This window comes from Macaca fascicularis, chromosome 18 (assembly GCF_037993035.2).
Source record: "Macaca fascicularis isolate 582-1 chromosome 18, T2T-MFA8v1.1".
NCBI lineage: Eukaryota > Metazoa > Chordata > Mammalia > Primates > Cercopithecidae > Macaca > Macaca fascicularis.
The window spans coordinates 71,298,418-71,311,807 of record NC_088392.1 but is presented as its reverse complement, the minus strand read 5'-3'; the positions used below and the strand labels follow the sequence as shown (position 1 = coordinate 71,311,807).

The window sequence follows — 13,390 nt, the reverse complement described above, 5'->3', positions numbered from 1 at the left end:
CAGTACTTTGGGAGGCTGAGGTGGGCGGATCACCTGAGGTCAGGAGTTCAAGACCAGCCTGGCCAATTACAGCGAAACCCTGTCTCTACTAAAAATACAAAAATTAGTCGAGTGTGGTGGCACGCGCCTGTAATCCCAGCTACGCGGGAGGCTGAGGCAGGAGAATCGTTTGAACCCAGGAGGCGGAGGTTGCAGTGAGCTGAGATTGCGTCATTGCACTTCAGCCTGGGCAACAAGAGTGAAACTCTGTCTCCAAAAAAAAAAAAAATTAGAGCCATTAAATAACTATTCCTCTGATTTGGTCTAATGGGATATAGAGTCCCTACAAGTTTTACTGGAATAAAAACGTATGATTATTTTCAGCACTAATGTCATACAGGCACATACATACATATATTTTTTATTTTAATAAGCTTGATGCATTCATTCACTTAATAAACATCTGAGCATCTACCATGTAGCAAGTATTCTGCTAGTAGACATTGGAGACACAGCAGTGAATTTAACGACAAAAATAAATATATATGGTATGGAAGATTATGACAGGTGCTATGGAAAAGCAGCACAAAACGGGGTCGTGGAAGTGATATAGTGCTCAATTTGACAAACTGTGAAGTTCATTTTTAATTTTATAGTATTGTCAAAATCCTGTGCCTCAAATAATGCTCAGTACACTAGAGATGATCTATAAATACTTACAGAATAAAAGAATAGAGAGCTGTTTTAACACCAATATCAGAGTACTGGATAATATCAGAGTACTGGGAAGAAAATGAGATAGGAGCAAAAAGGATACCAAAGAGGCTTCAATGTATCTGTAATATTTTCAGTCTTAAAAAAGTTAAGTACCAACATTTCCTAAACCAAATATAATTACTTACGCTAACTGTCGTGTCCAAAGGTGGAAATAATTTTTCAAGTACTGTATGTGTTCTGGTTGTACCCCTGTGATAACCACAGCAGTAAAGCTATCTTTTTCCTTCTCCTCTATGATGAGATTATGTAGAAATCTTTCATCATCATTTGTAATGTGAACAGAATCAGAGGGCTACAAGAGTGAACACAAATACAACAGATTAAATCATCTAAATTATAATTATACAAATAGCTATTGCATCAAATTTTAATGTGATTTACTTGGAGTTTCACAAACAGGCTTCAGAAAAGCTTTTGGAGGACACTGGCCCAATATAACAAACTGGCTGAGCATGTGACAACACTGTGAAGACAAGGGAACTTTCACACAGACTGCTAAACTAGCATGCATAAAGAGCACCCTATCTTATAATGATAAACCAATTTTAGAATCATAAAGGAAAAGGTAAAGACAAATACCGAGTTTTAAAATGCCTTAAAAAATTGAGGACACTTACCCTAGGGTGGAATGAACCCTTGCTTGGGAGACCTACCACTTAACTTGGTCAGGACCAATGTCCAGCCCTCCATGTTCAAGAAAACTACAGGGCAGGCTGGACACAGCTAGCTAAGCCCAAACACATTGTGCTTAAAGGTAAAAATCATCCTGGACACCAGTCCACTTTCAGAGAAAATCTAAATATTCTCTGGAAGGGGGGTAGTAGGGGAATTTGAGGATAAAATTACAAACTTCTCAGTTTGTAGTATGAGTCTATGTTTTAAAAAATTCCAGGTCGGGTGCGGTAGTTCACTACTGTAATCCCAGCACTTGGGGAGGCTGAGGCGGGCAGATCACCTGAGGTCAGGAGTTCAAGACCAGCCTGGCCAACAAGGCGAAACCCCATCTCTACTTAAAATACGAAAGCAGCCAGGCGTGGTGGCATGTGCTTGTAATCCCAGCTACTAGGGAGGCTGAGGCAGGAGAACCGCTTAAGCCCAGGAGTCTGAGGTTGCAGTGAGCCAAGATCGCGCCACTGCACTTCAGACTGGGCAACAAGCATGTCTTAAAAAAAAAATAAAACGACAACAAAAAAAACATGGTATGTGCGCACGCGTGTGTGTGCATGTGTGTGTATGTGTATACAGTCATATGCCACATAACATTTCTGTCAACAATTGACTGCAGTGGTCACATAAGATGATACAATATTGTAAAATCAGTGTACCTTTTCTATGTTTAGATATGTTTAGCTACACAAATATTTACCATTCTGTTACAACTGCCTGGGGTAACAAGCTGTACAAATTTGTAGATTAGGAGCAGTACCCTATACCATATAGCCTAGGTGTGTAGTAGGTTATGCCATCTAAATTTGTGTAAGTACGCTCTATGATGTTCACACAGCAACAAAATACCCTAATGATACAGTTCTCAGAATGCATCCCTGTCCTTAAGTAATATGAGACTATATCTACTGTGTATGTTGCTATGTAGATTTAAAAACTGTGGAAATAAAAACAGATCAAACTATTCTATCTAGGAAATCAGTTAATTTTTAAAAATAAGTATGTATGATTACTTGCTTAACTAAAAACAGTGTTACAGCTCTTTTAGAATTTGTCTATCAAATTCTAAAATTTCTGATTAAAAAATAATAAATCCTTTAAGACTATACCCCTTCAAAACCATTCTAATGCATCTCTATACACTAAATTGCTAATATCACAGCTACAATATATACAAGTAACATTTCATACACTTTGAGTCAGTAGAGTAGTCTGAATTTACTAATGATGCAAATTCATTATCCAAATATTTATCAAGCATCTTCTGTAAGTCCTATGCCTCAACTTGGGCCTAAGGAAGACAGGTTCAAGATAAATAAGACAGTGCCTTTGTGCTCTACAAATTCCATCTGGTAGGAAATGAAAAAAACAAATGATTACAAAACAATATGCCATTATGTATGAAGATATGAACCAAGAGCTACACAGGTAAAAAGAGGGTGACAGTCACCCAGCAGATGACTGATTAATAACATTCCAGACAAATGAGAACATGAATTCAAGAGCATAAAGGAAATATGGTAGTTTTAGGATATATGATAAACATATGATAAAAGATAAGGCAGGATGGCTGAATTAGAGCAGTGGAAAGTGGGTGGAAGAGAGGATAGATGAAAGAAAATAATATAAAAGACAAAATTAAATGTGCTGAATGATTAACAAAAAGGATTATCAACTTTAACTGCATGGCTAGTGGATGCCATTAATTGAAAAGGGTAGTTGAGAGGGAAACAGGAGAAAGAGGGAATAAGAAAGGTTTCCAGATAATATTTGATCTCTTTCTCTTAAGAGACAGGGTCTCTCTATGTTGCCCAGCTGGTCTTGAACTCCTGGGCTCAAGAGATTCTCCCTCCTCAGTCTCCCAAAGTGCTAGGATTACCGGCATGAGCCACTGTGCCCAGCCAATAATTGACTTCAAAGGTACCAAAAGTGAGTTATTCCTCAAACACCTAAGAAAGAACATCTAACTGAACCTGGAAATGAGTGTGCTGGACATGATCAGTTGGTATTCATCACCCATTCCTACTACCTTTAACTGTACTCCCTTGGGCTACAGAGGTTGGAAGGAAAAAAAAAATACTGTTTGGTTGTGGATGCAAATTAGGTTTCACCAATTAGACATACTAGCCAAAATCTGGACGCCAAAAATGAAGCAAAGGCTATTTCCTGAAGTTTCTTAAAGGTTTTCTGTTATCATACAAGGCACTGAAAGATCAGTAACCAGGTTTCAGGTTTAATGTGTCAAAAGGCCACTGCAGCCCTAGTTATGGCCAGAAATTCTGTTTTCCAGTCGTGGAGCAACTGTGGCAGTGAGAACATTCCAACTTTTGGATCACAGATACAGCAGTGAGTTCCTGAATTCCAGACCCAGTGGTGGTCCTCCAACTGAATGATTATAGCAAATGTTGCAGCATCCCTCCAGGATTAACTTCAGAGTCTTAGTATCATTCTTGAAGGCTTAGCCCATAACTCATTCCTTTGGCCCTTCCAATAATCAGGTAATCACCTGATTCCCTCTGTTAGATATTTTCTGTTTAAAGGGCCTAGGATGGTTTGTTTCCTTTATTGAAGCTAGCATGTTTCAGTGTCTCAGTCTTGAGAAAAGTTTTCACATGAAACTCAGATTTGAGAGCTTTTGACATAAGTAGCAAATACACATCTTTAGAAAAGGCAAGACTATTGACTATAGAACAAGAACCACCAACTCCACCCACATTCTGAAAACTGCTCACAGGTCAGAGATACAAGGCCAACAAAAATAGGCTGGAAAAGACTGGTCATAAAAGGAAACGGAACAGGTACTTATGTTTGTTGGGTAGAACTAAGCACAAAATACAGAAAAGGCTGGCAGAGAAATGGTGCTCCAGGAGACACAGTTCTATACAAGCTTCGTAATACGCACACAGTTTTGAAAACCACTTAAATTCTCAATTTCTATTTCTCACCAGTTTTATCACGGCAACTAATATTTCCACCATTATATTTTACAGGGCTTTGTGGTGGTTAAGACAAGATGGAATACTGTTACGTAAAAATATCAAAATATGCAATTTGTTAAGTAAATGAAACAAAGAAAAGAAAGTCGTGTCCTGCACAAAGGTATATTAAGTTATCGAGAAAATAAAAGTGGGTAATAAAATGGAAAAAAAAATAATCCAACCCACCAACTAATGAAAGAAAAGGTATTTTTTTTTTCACTTATCAAATGGCCAACATTTTGCTGCCCTTTCCCCTTCTCACTCTTTTGAAAAATAAATGGTCAGACATGTACTTCCATACGGTTGGAAATGTATGTGACTAGGGGTTTAACCTTTCTGACAAGCAATTTTGAAATACATGCCACGAACATTTTAAAAGTTCAAATTCAGGCTGGGCGTAGTGGCTCACACCTGTAATCCTAGCACTTTGGGAGGCCAAGGTGGGCGGACTGCCTGAGGTCAGGAGCTCAAGACCAGTCTGGCCAACATGGTGAAACTTCGTCTCTACTTAAAAAAAAAAAAAAAAAAAAAAAATTAGCCGAGCGTGGTGGCATGAGCCTGTAATCCCAGCTACTCGGGAGGAATTGCTTCAACCAGGGAGGCAGAGGTTGTGGTGTGCTGAGATCATGCCACGGCACTCCAGCCTGGGCGACAGAGTGCAACGCCATCTCAAAAAAAAAAGTTCAAATTCATTATCACAGCTATTAAAATTATAACAATCTAAACTAAGGAAAAAAATTTTTAATTCAGGTAAAATGTTATGCAAAGATATTCACGGCAATGTCTTTACAATTACTGTAAAATCCTTTAAATAAGCCAAATGCTCAACAGAATCATGAAATTATGTTACAGTCATTGAAGGAAATGTTATAAAGCTACTAAAAACTGCTGTGTATCAAAACAATTTGTAAGATGGGGAAATATTCAATGTGTTAATTTTTAAAATGTGGGATCAAAACTATTAAGTAGGCCGGGCACGGTGGCTCAAGCCTGTAATCCCAGCACTTTGGGAGGCCGAGACGGGCGGATCATGAGGTCAGGAGATCGAGACCATCCTGGCTAACACGGTGAAACCCCGTCTCTACTAAAAAAAGTACAAAAAACTAGCCGGGCGAGGTGGCGGGCGCCTGTAGTCCCAGCTACTCGGGAGGCTGAGGCAGGAGAATGGCGTGAACCTGGGAGGCAGAGTTTGCAGTGAGCTGAGATCCGGCCACTGCACTCCAGCCTGGGCGACAGAGCAAGACTCTGTCTCAAAAAAAAAAAAAAAAAAACTATTAAGTATATATTTTAAAAAGCTGAATTAGAAGGAAATTCACCAAAATGTTTCAGTAGGCTTCTCTAGGACTTGGGAGTATTTTTATCTTCCTTATGCTTTCCTATAAAGCTTCCTACAAGTTATTTTAGAATCAGAAAACCAATGTTTTAAAAGTTCAAAATTACTTTTTAAAAAATTTGTATTGTTTTTGAGACAGTCTTGCTCTATCATCCAAACTGAAATGTAGCAGCATGATCATAGCTCACTTGCAGCTGGGCTCAAGTGATCCTCCCACCTCAGCCTGCCAAGTAGCTGGGACTACAGGTGCGCAGACCAGCACACCCAGCTTTTCTTTTTCTTTTTCTTTTTTTCAGTAGAGACAAGGTCTCCTATGCTATAGAGGCTGGTCTTGAACTCCTGAGCTCAAGCAGTCCTCCCACCTCAGCTTCCCAAACTAGTGGTACTACAGGACTGAGCTACCATGTCCAGCCCCAAATCACTTTAAAATAAAGATTTTCCCGTAACTCCAACACTTTCGGAGGCCAAGGTTGGAAGATTACCTGAGTCCGGGAGTTAGAGGCTGCAGTGAACTGTGATAGCACCACTACACTCTAGAGGGACAGAGTGAGACTCCATCTCTTAAAATAATAAGTAAACTAACTTATATATTAAAGATTTTAGATTAAAAATCATGTTTCAGGCTGGGCATGGTGGCTCACGTCTGTAATCCTAGCACTTTGGGAGGCCAAGGTGGGCGGATCACTTGAGGTCAGGAGTTCAAAACCAGCCCGGCCAACATGGTGAAACCCTGTCTCTAGTAAAAATACAAAAAAAGTAGTGGGGTGGGTGTGGTGGCAGGCGCCTGTAATCCTACAATCCCAGCTACTCGAGAGGCTGAGGCAGGAGAATCTCTTGAACCTGGGAGGTGGAGGCTGCAGCGAGCTGAGGTTGCGCCACTGCACTCCAGCCTGAGCGACAGAGTGAGACTCCATCTCGAGAAAAAAAAAAAAATCATGTTTCAAACAGAGTTGAAGGGATACACAATAAATATACCATTTACTTGCCACTAAGATTCAAATTTTTTAACATTTTGTCATATTAACACAAGAATTTGAATGCAAACTTGTAACAGCAATCTCTCATTTATTTCTCTTGAGGTCCAATTTCCTGAAAGTACATTACCCTATTACTGTTTTTCTACTCTATAATTTTATTATATAACAAAGATTTTAAAATCCAAATTCAGACCAGGGAAAAAAGTTTACAATCCTACAAGCAATTTAAAGAAAGCTTAGTAAGCTTTATGAGACAACTTGTCTGAAGATTTTGGCTTGAGAAAGCCCATTTTTGTTGCTAGCATGACTAAAGGAAAGGGTAACTATGAAAATTTCATACCTTCAAGTTAAGTTCTGTCCTACCGTCTATCCAAAGGAGTAAATTTATAATTATGAGTCAAAAATGTATTGTACCTTTCTGTTTCTAATATATCCACTATATATTGCCTCTTTATTTTTCTCCTTCTTCTCAAAATCTTCTTTAGAAAGCACAAGCTCATGAACATCTTGGGAATCTGCAGGTTTGCTTATCATCTGTTAAATATTAAAAAGAGTACTTTTTAAATTCCTAATAAACTGGTTAATGCATTTAGACAGAGTCAACTTCAAAATCTTTTGATCAACTTTCATTTCTAAGAAATCTTTTTACTTACTCTGGCTGATTGTCCGACAAAGAAGACAGCTTGCTTGCCCCCAACACCAAAATAGGAAATATCACTATTTAAACTGCGTGGCACTGGTACTGGACGAACATATCCTGAATGATCACTAAAATAAAACATTACATTAATGCAGTGATTTTAATCAAGCTAGTTAAGTGTCAAAAGAAACTTTCATTGCGCTTGTATTCAGTGTTAATGAAATGATCACCATGCCTGCAAACACCCCTAACTGAAAGCTGAAATAATCAGTGTCAAGACATCCACTCCAGTTCATCTCAAAGTGTAGTCCCCAGGCCAGATGCACTAGCTTTACCTGAAAACTTTTAAGAAATGTAAATTCTTGGGCTCAGTCCTACTAAATCAGAAAATCTCTCAGCAAACAGGACTAAATAAGTATTTTTATTATCCTTATGCCTCTAAAACTTTCCTTCAAAGCTGTTTGCTACTTCAAAACTTCCTAAAATATTGTCTAAAGAATAATGGTAATTAGAGCAAAGGAGAGTGTCACTTCCATATATCATGATAAATGAAGAGCTCTGAGGGAACACTGCACCATAACAACATTCTGAAGAAGAGGCACCACTGGTCTTTCAAAATATAGGCAAAGTCTCCATGGACATCATCCCCCAATATCAGAAAGAAACAGAATGAAAGTGAAGCTGGAACCACTATTAAACTCAATGGAAAGATTAAAGAGCAGGTGTGACAAAGCTGGAGAGAATTAGAGAACAGAAAGATGCAAAGAATGTAACCACAGGAAACAAAGAAAGAAAACAAAACTGAAAAAATCAAAGTGGTGTTAAAAGACATAAATGACCAAAGCAAAATATCTCACACAAGATTAAATGTAGTTCTAGAAACAGAAGGGACAGAGAACAGAAAACAGCTGTAAATATGCTTGAACCAGTATGACATGGCTTCACAGATCCAAGAAAACGAAAAGAGCCCAAACAAGATACATAAAAAGAAATCAACATCACTGTAAACACCAAAAACCAAACAGAAGAACTAGAAAATAGGCTGAGAGATAAGACAGGATAAAATAGATTAGCAGGCTTTGACAGTGACAGTATAAGACAGAGAAGAATATTATCTCTGCAATGCCTGAAAAAAATCTGTTAACCTAAAATTGTCAACTAGAAAAAAATTAAGAATTTATAGATTAAAAACCAAAGTAATTTACCACCAGAAGACTTGTTCTAAATTAATGTTCCTACAAGCACAATCTAACATACAAGAGGTCACCATAATACAATACATACAAAAGTAATTTTTTTAAGTACTACATATGAGACATTTACTGGTGTGGTGAAAAAGTGGTATGTGTATATCGTTGAATTTCTAAGAAGTCACACTTTACATACCTTCAATAACAAAACTGTCATTTCAGGAAGAGAGTGACCAAAGCTAATGAAGTCCTTAAGTTGGGGGAAGGAAAATACTTTTAATCCTGAAATCTAAATATGCATGATAAAATTTCAAAGAAGATCAGAGAAGATACAAATTCTAAAATATTAAAAAGAAAAAAGGTGGATCAAGAAAATGAAACAGCAGAAGACAATAAATTTAAGAGAAAACAAAGAAACAGAAACAAAGAATGGGATAACCAAAAACATTTTAATTGGTATAAAAAGTCCTATCCTCATATATAAATAATCAAAATAAACATAAAGACAACATTGAGCAGGTAGGACACTGTAATACCAGAGATACAAAACAACAAAAGCACCCAAAAGAGTATTCCCTCACAATACCCCCTCAACATCTACAATCACATCCCCACACAACACACACAAACTGTCGACACAAAATAACACACACAAAATGCCTCCCCACACAACCCTGCATTTATACAAAACACCTCACACAATACACAAACATATCACTACTTTGTTTTTCTTTTTTCCACTTTTTTTTTTTTATTATACTTCAAGTTCTAGGGTACATGTGCATAACGTGCAGGTTTGTTACATATGTATACTTGTGCCATGTTGGTGTGCTGCCCCATCAACTCGTCAACACCCATCAACTCGTCCTTTACATCAGGTATAACTCTCAGTGCAATCCCTCCCCCCTCCCCCCTCCCCATAATAGGCCCCGGTGTGTGATGTTCCCCTTCCTGAGTCCAAGTGATCTCATTGTTCAGTTCCCACCTATGAGTGAGAACATGCGCACACCACTACTTTCAACAGAAACGACACCACGATGCTACAAAGCATACACACTGATGATTAAAAAAAAAAATCTTAAGTCAGAGAAAAACAGACAATATGTTCTGAGACATAAAGATAAGACTGACAACAGATTTCTCCTTATAAATGATGCAAGTTGGTAGGAAACTGAGTGACATATTTAACATATAGGTTTGAGTACCCCTTATCCAAAATGCTTGGGACCAAAAGTATTTCAGATTTCTGATTTCTTTTCCAATTTTGGAATAGACGCATTATACTTACCAGCTGAGCATCCCAAATCTGAAAATGCAACATCTGAAATGTTCCAATAAGCATTTCCTTAAGTGTCATGTTGGTGCTCAAAAAATTTTGGATTCTGGAGCAGTTCAGATTTTGTATTTTTGAATTTGAGATGCTCAACTTGTACTTAAATTTTGTTAAAGTCAAGCTCAAACTAGATGCTCAGCAAAACTATCTTTGGGGTTTGGGGGGAAGAGAGAGATCGTATCAGACATACAAAATCTGAAAAAAATTCACCAAGAACAGACTGAATTTATAAGAGAATGTTTAGAAAGATCTTCTCAGAAAGGAAAACAATACTAGATAGATTTACACAAAGGAATAAATACAAGCTCTAGTAAATATGGTAAATATGTGGGTAAACATAAACTGGTTCAGAGACTCAGATTTCGCATGCAAATGTTCATAGCAGCATTATCAAAAGACAAAAGGTAGAAACAACTTGTGTCCATTCATCTACGAACTGATAGACAAAATATAATATGGTTGTACAGTGAAGAATTATTCAACCATAAAAAGGAATGAAATTCTGATACATGCTACAACATGGATGATCCTCGAAAATTATGCTAAGTGAAGTAAGTCACGGATGACAAATACTGTATAACGACAAATACTGTACACTTCCACTTAAAGGAGGTACCTTGATTAGGTAAATTCATTGAAAACAGAAAGTACAATAATGGTTACCAGGGGATACAAGTGGGAGCAATGGGGAGTTACTGTTCAATGAGTAAAGCTTCAATTTGGGGGTACAGGGTGAAAAAACTTTCGGAATACATAATAAAAATAGTTGTAAAAGACTGTGACTGTAATTAATGCCATGGAATTATACACTTTAAAATGGTTATAACTGTAAATATTATGTTATTTATATCTTACCACAATTTTTTAAAAGAGAACTGCTTTAAAAAGGGACAGAACAGTGTGCTGTTGGAACACAGAGCAGATGTGTACAGTTTAGCAAGAAAGGTCAGGAAGTTGAGAAGAAGCCTTTTTACATTAAGGAGAGAGGCAAATGATTATTTAAAGCTAAATAACAATACTGTACTTTGACATTGATGCCAAAGTAAAATGTATAAAAACAAAAGTACAAAGACCAAGATAGCATAAATGGAAGTATACTGTTGTGATGTATTTATATGTGAAGTGGTTTAGTATCACTTAATACAAACTGTGATAAATTAAAGAGTTATACTATGAATCCTGGAGTTTCCAGTAAAGTAACAGCTATAGTTAATAAGCCAAAAAGGAAATAAAATGGAATCTCTCTTGCTCTTGCTCTCTCTCCCTCACACACACACACACTCTCACACACACACACACACACACACACACACAATGAATCTGCAATAAGGCAGGAAAAAAAGAAAATGGGAACAAAAAATAGGCAGGAAAAATAAAAAATAAATTAACAAAGATGGTAAACTTAAATCTCAACACATCAATAATCCAATTAAAAGCAACTGATCTAAACACTCCAATTAAAAGGCAGAGATTGTTAAATATTAAGACACAAATATGCATTGCCTAAAAGAAACCCTCTCTAAATATAAAGAGACAATAGGTTAAGAGGTTGGAAAAAGATTTACCATTTTAACACTAATGAAAAGAAAGCTAGAGTGAATATATTAACACCAGACAAAGTCAATAAAAGACACCAGGAAATGAACAAAGAACAATTAAACAAATAAATGAGTAAATAAAATAGACTATCACTCTTTGTATTATTACATTTAATTACATTATGGATGCAATAATATCCAGTATTATTTTCCTTTCTGGATAATGTAATAATAACCAGTATTGTTTTCCTTTCTGAAGATCTTTCTAAACATTCTTTTATAATTTGAGTCTGTTCTGCATGAATTTTTTTCAGATTTTGTATGTCCGATAGGATCTCTCTCTTTCCCCCAAAACCCAAAGATAGTTTTGCTGAGCATCTAGTTTGAGCTTGACTTTAACAAAATTTAAGTACAAGTTGAGCATCTCAAATTCAAAAACACAAAATCTGAATGCTCATTATACATTCAATTACATTAAATGTAATAATACAAAGACGCTAAATGAAACTGTAAACATGGTTATAAAACATGACCCAACTATATGTTGTCTATAAGAAACCCATTTCATATATAATAATGAAGGTAGGTTAAAAGAAAATGAATGAAAAAGTATATAGCATGAAAACACAAATGAAAAGAAGCTGGGATGGCTATATTAACAGGTAAAGTACACTCCAAAGCAAAGAAAATAACCAGTGACAAAGAGCAACACTACATAATGAATAAAAAGGTCAACCAAGAAGGCACAGAAGGCACAACAATCCTTGGAGACTTCAATACCCCTTAGTTACTACCACATAGAAAATTCTGCAAGGATACAAAGAAATGAATAGTATCATCAACCTATAGAATCTAACTGACATTTTCAGAACATTTCTCCCAACAAGAGCAAAATACACCTTCTTTTCAAAGACACATAGAAAATCCACCTACACAGATAACATCCTGGATCATAAAACCCAACAAATGTAAAACAGCTGAAATCACTTAACAGTACATTATCTAGCTATCATAAGATTGAACTTGAAATCAATAGAAAGACAATAGGAAAATCTGTTGGAACACTTACAAATTCACGCACTGTTAAAACAATCCATGGGTTAAATACCAAGTTGCAAAGAAAAAAAGTAGACTGAACTGAATGAAAAAGAAAATACTGCGTAACAAAACTTGTGAGATGTAGCAATTTGTTTCCCAGAATTATGATTAACCAAAGTCTATGAGCTAATGTTTATTAAGAAGAAAAAAGTACATGAGTTCTAAGAATTCAGTTACTACGGCAATATTTCTAGGAAATAAGTTGAAAATATCTTCTGATATTTTCCTTAAAATATTTCTGGGAAAATATACAAAAGATTAGAGAGGGAGAAGCTCACTGATAAAACACAACATATATACATCAAGTCACACAAAACTAAAGAATTCTCTCCACTAGTTAGAAATGCACACAATCATAAATCCCTTTTTCAATCCAAATGATCCATGCAAACCAAATCTAGGCAACAACTCTATCACGGCAAGTAAGGCTGAGAATATTTATTGCAAGACAGTCTCAGACTTGTGTTAATGAGTCTAGAAAAATTCCTATATCCACTCAAGGACTATATAAATATCCCTTCATGAACATAAATAAAAGTAGAAAAATACAATTTCAAAGAACAGTTTTACACCACAGCAGTTCTCTGGAGAATTAGGAAATTAAGCCCCTTCAGGAATAAATTTACATCAAAGTCCAAAAAAATTTCAGAGAATATCTTAATTCATATTCTTCATACAATGAAAGAGGACACTTAATCTTTGGGAAATTTTGATGGGAACAAAACATAAGAAGTGTTTCAAGTAAGAAAAAGTATCAGGGGTCCGGGCACAGTGGCTCATGCCCATAATCCCAGCACTTTGGGAGGCTGAGGTGGGTGGATCACCTGAGGTCAGGAGTTCAAGACCAGCCTGGCCAACATAGTGAAACCTCATCTCTACTA

The 13,390-nt window shown here is 36.6% G+C and overlaps 1 protein-coding gene and 1 pseudogene across 4 annotated transcripts in view; one reads left to right on the top strand and one right to left on the bottom strand.

Annotated features, from left to right (window-relative positions):
- The window catches only part of SMCHD1 (structural maintenance of chromosomes flexible hinge domain containing 1), a 150,783-nt gene that overhangs the window by 111,416 nt on the left and 25,977 nt on the right, over positions 1–13,390 (bottom strand). For all 4 annotated transcript variants that reach the window (XR_012427283.1, XM_005587086.5, XM_045377732.3 and 1 more), the window contains exons 6-8: positions 7,364–7,478; positions 7,125–7,244; positions 882–1,048 (exon numbers count right to left, since the gene is read on the bottom strand). Coding sequence is in view for 3 of the 4 variants with exons in the window: in XM_005587086.5 (XP_005587143.2) it covers positions 882–1,048; positions 7,125–7,244; positions 7,364–7,478 (402 nt within the window). In the remaining variant the exon portion in view is untranslated. The remainder of the gene's footprint in view (positions 1–881; positions 1,049–7,124; positions 7,245–7,363; positions 7,479–13,390) is intronic.
- Positions 2,451–2,485, top strand: LOC123570102 (U7 small nuclear RNA; annotated as a pseudogene).